At 45.3% G+C, this 12,129-nt stretch overlaps 1 protein-coding gene across 5 annotated transcripts in view; it reads right to left on the minus strand.

Annotated features, from left to right (window-relative positions):
* LOC146058238 (uncharacterized) overlaps window positions 1-12,129 on the minus strand; it is a 232,965-nt gene that overhangs the window by 69,604 nt on the left and 151,232 nt on the right. The window contains exon 14 of one of the 5 annotated variants that reach the window (XM_083170407.1): window positions 3,591-5,935. The exons of the other annotated variants lie outside the window; for them this stretch is intronic. Coding sequence (XP_083026533.1) covers window positions 5,403-5,935 — 533 coding nt within the window. The 3' untranslated portion in view covers window positions 3,591-5,402. Of the gene's footprint in view, window positions 1-3,590; window positions 5,936-12,129 lie in introns of those variants that run through there. 5 annotated transcript variants of the gene reach the window in all.

A 12,129-nucleotide genomic window follows, 5' to 3' on the forward strand; every position in this document is an offset into this window, starting at 1 on the left:
GGGATTTTTGTATATAATCTGGCTCCGCTATCATTATGGCACCAGTTATAGCGCCCAGTGTGCCTGTCCTGTATAGTGCCTCTGTCAGCATGTTCCTGGTCCCATCTGCTGTGCAAACTCCTGTACTGGTCTGTGTTCTCCATCTCTAAAGATAAGTCAGGGGTTGCCAGCCCTTGTATTATTATATTTCTGGAATCATCACTCTTGCATTGTTGCATTTATTATCTATTTGTATTATTCACCCCGGATCCACCTTGTGTATTGTTACATTCCCTTATAATTGTTGTTACTTATATCTGGTTACATCTTCTTACATTGTTGCATTTGTTGGTTATTTCCTTCTTTGGAGGGTCTGCGCACTCAGGCTTGTTATCCCCCTCTTGCAACACCTGGCCACCTGCGGCGGCCTTGTCACCCATAAGACCTGGTAACACCGGGGTGGGGGTGGAACTAATCTAACCCCACAAACGTGGCTGTCATAGGTGAAGCCTTAGCTCATAGGAGGCTAACGGGATAGCCGGGTGTCCGCAACAAGGTGCCTGCGTACCCCCTGCACACACTACTACTCCACACCACTGCCTCCTCTCACTACTACTCCACACCACTGCCTACAAACACACTGCTACCTACACACCACTGCCTCTCGACACAGCTAATCCACATCACTGCCTCCCCACACTACTCCACACCAATGACTCCCCACACAGCTACTCCACACAGCTACTCTACATCACTGCCTACCCATACAGCTACTCCACATCACTGCCTACACACACTGCTACCTCCACACCACTACCTCCCCACACTACTACTCCACACCACTGCCTCCCTACACAGCTACTCCACACTGCTACTCCTCACCACTGTCTCCCCACACAGCTACTCCACATCACTGCCTCCCCACACTACTACACCACATCACTGCCTCCCCACACTGCTACTTTACATCACTGCCTACACACACACACTGCTTCCTCCACACCATTACCTCCCCAAACCACTACTCCACACCACTGCCTCCCCACACTGCTACTCCACACTACTACTCCACACTACTGCCTCCCTACACAGCTACTCCACACCACTGCCTCCCCACACAGCTACTCCACACCACTGGTGTGGAGTAGCTGTATGGGGAGGCAGTGATGTGGAGTAGTAGTGTGGAGAGGCTACTCCCCATCACTGGCTTCCAACACTACTACTCCACATCACTGCCTCCCCATACAGCTACTCCACACCACTGCCTCCCCACAGTGCTACTTTACATCACTGCCTACACACCCAGCTACTCCACACCACTGCCTCCCCAGACTAGTACTCCATACCACTGCCTCCCCACACTACTACTCCACACTGCTGCCTACACACACACACACACTACTACCTACACACAACTTACTCCCCACACTTCTACTCCACATCACTTCCTCCCCACACTTCTACTCCACATCACTTCCTCCCCACACTTCTACTCCACATCACTGCCTCCCTACACTTCTACGGGCCCAACTTGCGACTCGCGAGCCAATTGGAGTTCGCAACCTGGTAGCCAATCAGGAGCCACCTGCAATATTGTTACGTCACATTATGTCGGTTAAATAAACGGTGAAACTGTTTTCACCACTGAGGCAGACTTCAGAGTGCCGCTTTCTTGGAATTCTATATCTTACCCATAGGGTTTAAGAAGGAGCCGGAGCAGTTACATCTTCATCGAAATGGGCATTTTTGCCAAGTGTGTATGGACAGCGATGACCGCTGTCATTGCTGGGGGAAAGGCGCTCAGTGCATACACACTGAGCTGCTTTCCACCTGCCCGGCGCTATCAGCAAATGGCTATGCATTGAACAACGCTATGGAAGGCCGTCCTCAAAGCCGTTCATCTGCTGTTAATACCAGCAGATGAGCGGCTTTCCTGGCTATGATGCGGGAGTGCGCAGCAGCGCTCACCTCCGGGCTGTACACTGCTCAAACCAGAAAACGGAGCGGCTATCACGTGAAAGTCTCCCAGTGTGTATGGGCCTTTAATCTCTCCTTACCTATTTGATTATGACTATGACTGTTCGGCGCTCTCCCCTACTCCCCCTTCCACATCCCATTTGGTTCTTGTTATTTTTTTACTGTGCTTTGAAAAATTCAATAAAAACTTAAATTTAGAAATGTGAATGCCACAAACTTTTAAATGTTTCACTTATTAAAGCTGAATCCATGAATTGGAGATTGATTTGACATCTCCCAACAGCCCTGCAATTATCCACTTTTCTCTTTGCAGGAACTAAAGATTTTGCTTCCCTGTTTCCCTGTCCGTCAGGATAATCTGAAGTTAATGGAAGCGGTATAACATTTGTTCCTGAAGCAGTTTTAATACTGAGGGGATTAACCTCTGTTTATTTTGCTGTTAACGTATCCTTTATATTTTCTGCTGTAGTCTGAATATAGAGTCTATTTATCTCCTATGAGATGCAGAACTTTATCCAGTTCTCTGACTATTAATGAGGATGACGCTCCATTATCCCACTGACCTTTATATATGTGTTGCTATGGGCAACCATACAGAAGATTCTTTATTTAGCACCTTCTTGAATATAACATATAGTATCTGATTGGTTTCCCATAACAACATCCCAGGTGAAATAGACCTCCCAGCTTGGTAAATTTCCCCCTCAGTCTCTTTTGGTACTAAACTTATGACTGCAGTTTTACTCCATATACTCTCATTATTACTGGGGCGTGGTTGCTATGCTTGTCCACCTAAGATTTTTGGGTCATGCCTCCTAGCAGATGGGTGCCGTTACTCCTCCGTTGCGCCGGAGGCTTGTCTTTGTCACCGTGGGACAATATGGGTAAGTGCCGCTGATAATCTTGCGCTGATTTCTCCTCACAGCAAGCGTGACTCTCCTCCTTTTCTCTCCACTGTCAGCCATATGACCCCCTTTTATACCCTATCGGGGGCTAGCGGTTCAGCTCCCTCGGTCCTCAAGCCCCCTTTTCTTCAGGTGCCCTGTGACACTGCTCATCCCTGTTATACAGATGGTACAGTCCATCTTCTGATCTCAGGCTCGTCGTTACTACAAATGGCTGAGGTCGTTTTAGGTTCAAGTCCCCTCTATGAGGGGTATTTGTAATTTATAAATTTTCCTTCATGCATTGGTATATATTTATTACTCTACATATATTGTTTAATCAACTTTGTTTCTAGTGTATCACACTGTGTTTGCTGCCACTTGCTGTCATGGCCACCGAGAAAGGAGGGGGGGGGCTAACTACACTGGCTGATGGAACAGCCCGGCAGGGGTACTGAGGTGCCGCACCCACTCCCCCTCTCTCCCGCACCCACTCCCCCTCCCTTTCGAGCAGAAGCAGCACAGCATACTTATTTTTTTTCGTTAAGGGGCATTGCTGGGTGCCACTACACCGGTTTAAAAATTTTTGAGGGCATGCTCAGTGGTCTCCTAGCGACTGGGAAGCCCCTGGCTCCCTCCCTCTTCTTCTCTGCATTTAAGAGATGTCGTGCCCAGGATCACGGCAACTCTTCAGCAATCACCGCTGCTCACTTCAAACTGCTTCCCCCCCCCCTCGGGATCTATGCCAATATGGATGTTGGTTCATGGCTATTGGTTATTTCAGTGCTCACAGATAATAGACAAGGTCTCCCCCACAAGCAAGCAGATTTTGGTGATTGGTCACCAGGTATCTCTTCACTCTATACACAAGTAATAATATAAATGATAATATCACATACATGTAGCATGGATTTTGGGTACTTAGAGGTCTATGGATTCTTGAAGGACACAAGAAAAAGTATTTATTAACGATGTTTAATTTAAAAATAATTTTAAGGCTTACAGTGAGATATTACACAGGGTGACAATCTATAAGCAGAACAGATTCAAAAATAACTAAAATCAACACAACTCACAATGAATGGACATAAAAGTAGATCACATAGAACTGGATACCTGTCGGTCACTTCAGCAACTCTGCTTAACCCAGAGCCTGAACACATAGGGTCACCAAGACATTGTATCTTTCCAGTAAGCTGCTCCTGTGCCCCAACTTTGGACTTTACTCTTAATACCAAAAATGCATTGATGTATACAGCTTTAAGCTGACCATACATCAGGACAACCAGGTCGTGCACAGGTCGCGGAGTGGCTGATGGAGCGATCGTATGCGCATAGACCATAATATCGTTCAACCGTAATGAGAGCCGATGGATGAGACATGATGCGAGAATACCGTCTCTAACATGCGGGGATGAGGGGATGTGCTGGGCAGAGAAAGCTTCCTGTACGGTCACACTTATGCGTCTTCTGTACCAATGTGTGGTTACCAGTAGAAGGATCTAGAACTGGTTTTGTATCCTGTACTGCAGGCAGCGAACATCATCACAGGTGATAATTGTTCTACTTTTCAACTTATTTTCTGCTGCCTCGCTGAAATTGGTTTCATGTTTTTGTGGTAAATGTCATCATGTGATGGTTGGAAGTTATCGATCAACTTGTGCACCACCGGTGACTACCTGCTGGGACTGTTCCGTGTTTATGCACATATTATTTTCTCCGCCCGTCTTCCAGTTCTCTCTCTCCCCATCCCCTGACTCGCTCAGCAACTTGCAGACGCTTCCATTGTAACTGGTGAGGGTCCTCTGAGAGCTTTTGCTTCCCCCCCCTCTCTGTGTGTGTTCACCCCCCTCAAACATTCTCTAGGGCAGTGGTTCTCCAACTCGGTCCTCAGGACCCCACACAGTTCACGTTTTGCAGGTCACCCAACAGGTGCATTCATTATCCAGTGACACATGTGAAAAGATCCACAGGTGGAGCTAATTAGTTCACTTCATTCTGTGAGGAGACATGCAAAACATGCACTGGGGTGTGGGGTCCCGAGGACCGACTTAGAGAACCTGTGCGCTAGGAAAACTTTCCTCATGCCTTCATTCCGCTCAAGCCTTTCTCCACTTCTTAGCAGTTTCTTTTCATCTCATTCCTGAGAAATTGTATTCTAGTCAAATATGTATATAATGAAGACCAAAAACCTTGAATAATGGGATATTTCTTGCGTAGTGTTAACGCGTTCTCTAGGTTGTCATCTTAAATTGACTTTATAACGGAAATACTGTAAATGTAGCGTTTAAGTTTACCACGTCACTTTTGGCAAGGCAATAAGGGATCTTCAACCTGTAACTTCTAGTATCAAATTTATTAGGGATGACTTAAACAGAGAATAAAACTCCTGATGACCAAGACCGGACCTGTGCTAGAGAGAAAGGTTATCGGTGCAATATGGAGAACATTCAGGCTTCATTTTCTCCCAGAATGGTGCAATTGCAGATTCTGTGACATCACGCGGCGACTTGGGAAATGGATTTTGGGGCAAAATTGCTGAAAAATCTGATGGGAACACAATCAGCTAGAAGATTTCCCCCTAGCGTGAACTCTCCGATGACGAAAAAGAATGGAGCTCTGGGAAAAGCAGCGGCCGCACTGAGAACACCCGAACGGCCTCTCCCCGGTGTGAATGCGCTGATGCCGGACAAGGCTGGATTTTTGGACAAAACGTTTGCCACAGTACGTGCAGGAAAACGGCTTCTCGCCGGAGTGTAGCATCTGGTGCGTAGTTAGAGATAGTCTTCTGGTGAAACATTTCCCGCACTCCAAACAAGAAAATCTTTTCTCCCTGGTGTGAGCCCTCTTATTTGACAGGAGACCTGACCGCTCTTGAAAGGATTTTCCACCCTGTTTGCCCTTGGTGTGACATCGCTGGTGGGCGGTAAGAGCCAGTTTGGAGCGGACGCACACTCCGCAGACCGAGCACCTATAGATATTACTGGCGCTATGCGTTTGCTGGTGGGTGATGAGGGCTGAATGATTAGGGAAACATTGCTGACACTCCGAGCACTGATGCGTCATCTCAGGATAGTGTGAGGAGGCGTGCGTACCTGTTGGGGACAAAAGTACTGAGATAAACCCTCTGTACAGTGGATGGTTCCCTCTATTGTGTGATACAATTCTGCTGATAGAAATATATTTACAATTCTGACTTTAAGTTTTAATCAATGTCACAAATGTGTTGATGTCCTGGAGTAGGCGATGGACAAAGACAACTGGACTCCACCAGACAGGAGCTCAGGGCAGTCCTGTGTTTATGATGGAGAGAGCCCATTCTGTAATTTGGGTGGGAAAATGCATTTTATCTCACCTCAGAGATGGTCCAGAATCACATGCATGGGGTACAGTTTGCTCCTCTATACAGTGGCCAATCAAATACTGTAGACATGGGATCACAAAGATATTCGATAAACCACCCAGACAGGCCATGCACAGCACTGTTGAAACCTCACTCTGATGTCAACAAAGTTCCTCATCCACTAAGTGGGCATCTCTAGACTGAACTACTGTAACCCCCGCTTATCTGGCCACCCCATCTCTCTCCACTCTGACCTGTCCTCAATACTTCTGCTCGGTTTGTCTTCCTCTCCAAACATATTACTTCTGCCTCCCTACATTGGCTCCACCTTCAGAATCGAAAGCAAACCCTCCCACTCACCTATACAGTCATCACCCAATCCTCCACCCCCTACATTTCAGACCACATCTCACTCCTTTTTCCCCCCACTTCACTCTGACAACTACTGCCACCTCTCCTCCCAACTGATTACCTTCTCTCACTTCCGACTTTTTCCCAAACTTCCCCATACCACTGGAACTCACCCCCTCTCCTTTCTCCAATCTGCACAGCTTCAACCACGCTCTTACGCTACAATTCTTTATTAAAGCCTTACAGTTCTCATCCTAACAAACTGCTCTATACTCTCTCTCTGTGTGATCCTTCTGCCCCTCACCCTTAGATTGTATACCAGAGATGAGAAAGGACATGAGCGCTTACACTCAGCTTCTCCACAATGCAAACAGCACCAGAAATCTTGTTTTGGTTGCACAGTTTTGCACTATGGCCCTTATTCAGGTTCATTCGTTCGCATGCACACACGCACGCAGTGTTACACTTGATAACAGCACGTACGCATCTTGCAGAGTCACGCCTATAGGGCTTGCGAACTCATGCGTTCGCACCCATACTAAAAAGGGTGTGGCCTTTCATTGCGTGCAATTATAACTGCTCGCACGCGCCAACACATTTTCACACGCACACGCACCACAGTGTGCGTGCGAACATGCTACACATGGCAGAGTTAAAATGTACATAAAGGTATGTTATGTAAGGGCAATTAATAAATGTGTTAAGTGCATTTGCATTTGTGGCCTACAATTCACCTTACCATAATAATTTAAATGTGTCTGCTAACACTTGTTTGGTTTTGTGATGCAAACTGAAGTGGAGCAGAGTTAAATGATTGTCACAATCAACCAATAATTGGTCACAATGGTGTTCAGGTGCTATTGATTTCCCCATTTCGCTACTGTGTTTTAAGCGTACGAATGAGCAGTTCACAAGAAGTATGGTGTGCGAAACTGAAAACCTGCTTTGAGCTTGCGAAAGTTTTGGAGTTTGTGTGGGAACAATCCCTGTTGCAGTCATGCGAAAGCAACCCCACCACTCGAAGTGAACGCCCACGTGTACGCCCATGTGTACGCCCAGTTTTGCTCATTATACTGGACGCGCCCATACAAACGCCCACATCACGCCTACTGGCTAAACCTTCGCTCGGACGACAGAAACCGCTTGGAAGATTGTTTGCGAATAGGAATTTCGCAGTTTGCACATGCGCATTGCGTACACTGCACATGCGCAATGGGAGCAGTTGGGTGATACATGCGAATTCGCATGCGAACGTGTCAATGTGAATAAGGGCCTATGTAAGATGATCTGTACCACTGTGACACCCAGAGCTGTTTCTATACTATACTAATACAAGAAATACATTGATCTCACACATAATAACAGGAGAAATTATTTATTCAATCCATCGTGATCGGATCGTGACAGTATATTTTCCTTATATTCTGTAGCAAGAAGAGAATAACATGTTATATAAAGTTTAACTCCTGAAGTAAGTGAAATAAAATAACAGGTTTCTGATGGGATATTTAATTCTGAAGAATTCAAGTCAGTGTAAAATACACTGTATTATAGACTCATATGCAGTTAAGAACAGAACAATTATTGAAACAGTAATTACAATGGTGACAATGACATCATAATTGGTGAGCAGGGCAGACAACGCTGCAATGTAGTGAAGGACACATGTATGTAAATATTAAGGTACTTGTTTCCTAGCACGGCGCCCGTCGGGTCCCATTGCATACCATTAGTTAAGGTTGGGGGTGCATTATCGCCCATCAGGGTCACTGTACAATTAAAAATCGGGTCTGGGGGACCATTTAACATAGGAAACAGCCATCAGGGTCACTGTACAATTAAAAATCGGGTCGCATCACATGCGATCGGGTTGCATGCGATGCGATGCAACCTGATATGATAGACCTGATGCCATAAGATAAAAGTCGGTGGCGCCGTGCTAGGAAACAGGTACCAATATTAATTACATTAATCAGTGTCGCTGGGTCAGTAGTAGTGAGGGTCAGGATAACATGTATGTAAATATGAATTACATTAATCAGTGTCGCTGGGTCAGTAGTAGTGAGGGTCTGGATAACATGTATGTAAATATGAATTACATTAATCAGTGTCGCTGGGTCAGTAGTAGTGAGGGTCAGGATAACATGTATGTAAATATTAATTACATTAATCAGTGTCACTGGGTCAGTAGTAATGAGGGTCTGGATAACATGTATGTAAATATGAATGCCATTAATCAGTGTCACTGGGTCAGTAGTAATGAGGGTCTGGATAACATGTATGTAAATATTAATTACATTAATCAGTGTCACTGGGTCAGTAGTAATGAGGGTCTGGATAACATGTATGTAAATATTAATTACATTAATCAGTGTCACTGGGTCAGTAGTAATGAGGGTCAGGATAACATGTATGTAAATATTAATGCCATTAATCAGTGTCGCTGGGTCAGTAGTAGTGAGGGTCTGGATAACATGTATGTAAATATTAATGCCATTAATCAGTGTCACTGGGTCAGTAGTAATGAGGGTCTGGATAACATGTATGTAAATATTAATTACATTAATCAGTGTCACTGGGTCAGTAGTAATGAGGGTCAGGATAACATGTATGTAAATATTAATTACATTAATCAGTGTCACTGGGTCAGTAGTAATGAGGGTCAGGATAACATGTATGTAAATATTAATGCCATTAATCAGTGTCGCTGGGTCAGTAGTAGTGAGGGTCTGGATAACATGTATGTAAATATTAATGCCATTAATCAGTGTCACTGGGTCAGTAGTAATGAGGGTCTGGATAACATGTATGTAAATATTAATTACATTAATCAGTGTCACTGGGTCAGTAGTAATGAGGGTCAGGATAACATGTATGTAAATATTAATTACATTAATCAGTGTCACTGGGTCAGTAGTAATGAGGGTCAGGATAACATGTATGTAAATATTAATTACATTAATCAGTGTCACTGGGTCAGTAGTAATGAGGGTCTGGATAACGTGTATGTAAATATTAATGCCATTAATCAGTGTCGCTGGGTCAGTAGTAGTGAGGGTCTGGATAACATGTATGTAAATATTAATGCCATTAATCAGTGTCGCTGGGTCAGTAGTAATGAGGGTCTGGATAACGTGTATGTAAATATTAATTACATTAATCAGTGTCACTGGGTCAGTAGTAGTGAGGGTCTGGATAACATGTATGTAAATATTAATGCCATTAATCAGTGTCGCTGGGTCAGTAGTAGTGAGGGTCTGGATAACATGTATGTAAATATTAATGCCATTAATCAGTGTCACTGGGTCAGTAGTAGTGAGGGTCTGGATAACATGTATGTAAATATTAATTACATTAATCAGTGTCGCTGGGTCAGTAGTAGTGAGGGTCAGGATAACATGTATGTAAATATTAATTACATTAATCAGTGTCACTGGGTCAGTAGTAGTGAGGGTCTGGATAACATGTATGTAAATATTAATGCAAATGAAATGAATAAGCAGCTGTGTGCACTTGTCTACTACTAATTATAGTATGAAGATTCAGAACTTGAAAACCCTGAAAAACTACTCAGAGGGCGGACCAGGCCATCAGGAGTGACTCCAGAGGAGGCAGGAACAGGACCCACCACCACAAAAGGAGTCGTGGACGCAGAGTTGGACTGCAGCGCAGTGTGTAGCCAGAACACAAAATGCGCCAGACGTCAGGGCCTTGGAGACGCAACAGCGCCCGACCACCGGGAGGCATAAAGAGCCAATCCATGCAGTAATATCCCTGGCCGGACCTAGGGATGACCATCGATGATTAGAAATTATTCATGGTTTATGGCCGATATTGAATAGTTTTGCCATCGACGGGGGAGAACCAGATGGTTACCCATAATCGATGTCATGCTTAAACGAATAGTTTCGTTTTTGCTTTTTCCCCAAGGATTTACCAATGGGTGGGAGGGACGCATTGTACAGATGGAGAACACATAATAGTATTACAGGGAACCATGGAAGCCAGGGCAGTCACAGTGGAACAGCCATGAATCTATACACATATGTAATGAGTCCTGTGATGTGGGGATGGGCGCACACCCTGAGCTAGGTGCATTTACATCCAACGGCGACCTGACCGATCTTCAGTGTAGGTAATATGGCGATCTGAGCGAAGACCAATCAAATCAAAGTATTTCATTATAACATTGTGAACAGATCAGTACATTGGCTTATAATAGATTAGGAAGATGCACACACTATGGCAGTATCTTATGTTGTGTCTCTATAGACTAATACTATTGTGTATGATCACAGGCTAAAGGACGTCTCGCAGCAGTGTTCGGACAACCGATACCCCTGCAAGCCGTCGGGAAGGACGCATGCAATCCGTCGGGATGGGTCGCATGCATCCCTGCTTCCCGCCCGCCCCAGAACGGGTGGTCGGACGGCCAGCCGGTCCGACCACCTAGTCGGGTCCGATGCGCACGGGACCTGACTGCATGTCAGGGAGAGGCGATTTGGTTCGATTTAACGGGACGATTGGTCGCAATTGGACCAAATCGCCTCAGTGTATGGGCACCTTTACTATATGGACAGCAACAGTGTAATAGCTACAACAAACAAAAAACACGAAAGCGCCAGCAGATTTGTCCTCGTAACACAGGAGCTTATGTATTACCCTGCAGATTGCTGGCTGTGCGGAAATTCTGATGAGTATTTTTAAAGCGGCAATCATTTATGTACAAGGCAACACTAGGCTGGTTTTGCCTTCTAAATGATTGCCGCTATAAAGATATGAGGATACTCACCAGAATACCTGCCCAGCCTGCATCCTGTGGGCCAGGGCTGGGGAACCTTTGGCCCTCCAGCTGTTGTCGAACTACACATCCCAGCATGCCCGGCAACAGTTTAAGCATGGACAAATAGCAAGTCCAAAAACAGCCAAAGGAGGGCCAAAGGTTCCCCATCAATGCTGTAGGCTTTTACATGAGCCCCATAAAGTGGAAGCTGCGATTTGTAAGCTGAACCAATATTAATGAAAAATCAACTTTTTCTAGGAACGAGGTGATAAAACCGAGGTATATCGACATTAGTGGCTTAACTAATAATTTGGTGCCCCCCCCCCCTGAATCTGTTGGCAGCACACCCCCTCCCCCCATAGAGTACACAAACCCATCTCCCGTGCCCCCCCCCCGTCAGGCAGAAGACAGACAGCAGCAGTGACCACGTGTACCACCATGTCCCCCAACCTCCTTACCACCCGCTGAACAGTGGCGTAACTATAGTCCCGCAGCCCTCCCGGCGCCCACACACTCTAAGCACCTCCCCGCCACCGCGGAGGTTGCGGGACTATAGTTACGCCACTGATCGACATACATATTTCTCCAGCAACTTATCAATAAATCTATCTTATATTAGAGTATATTTAATTACTTAAAGGTCCTAATACTTCAGAAGACATTGCCACAGCGTATAAGGCCTACTATAAACCATAATCGGCAGGTGCTTGTCAGATGCAGCAACCATTTTGTTAACTATGACTTGAAGAAATTATTACAAAATGGCGTAGATTGAAATGTTTTTGTAGAAAGTGAACTGATGTTAGAGAATT

Source organism: Crinia signifera, chromosome 2 (assembly GCF_055691185.1).
Source record: "Crinia signifera chromosome 2, ASM5569118v1, whole genome shotgun sequence".
NCBI lineage: Eukaryota > Metazoa > Chordata > Amphibia > Anura > Myobatrachidae > Crinia > Crinia signifera.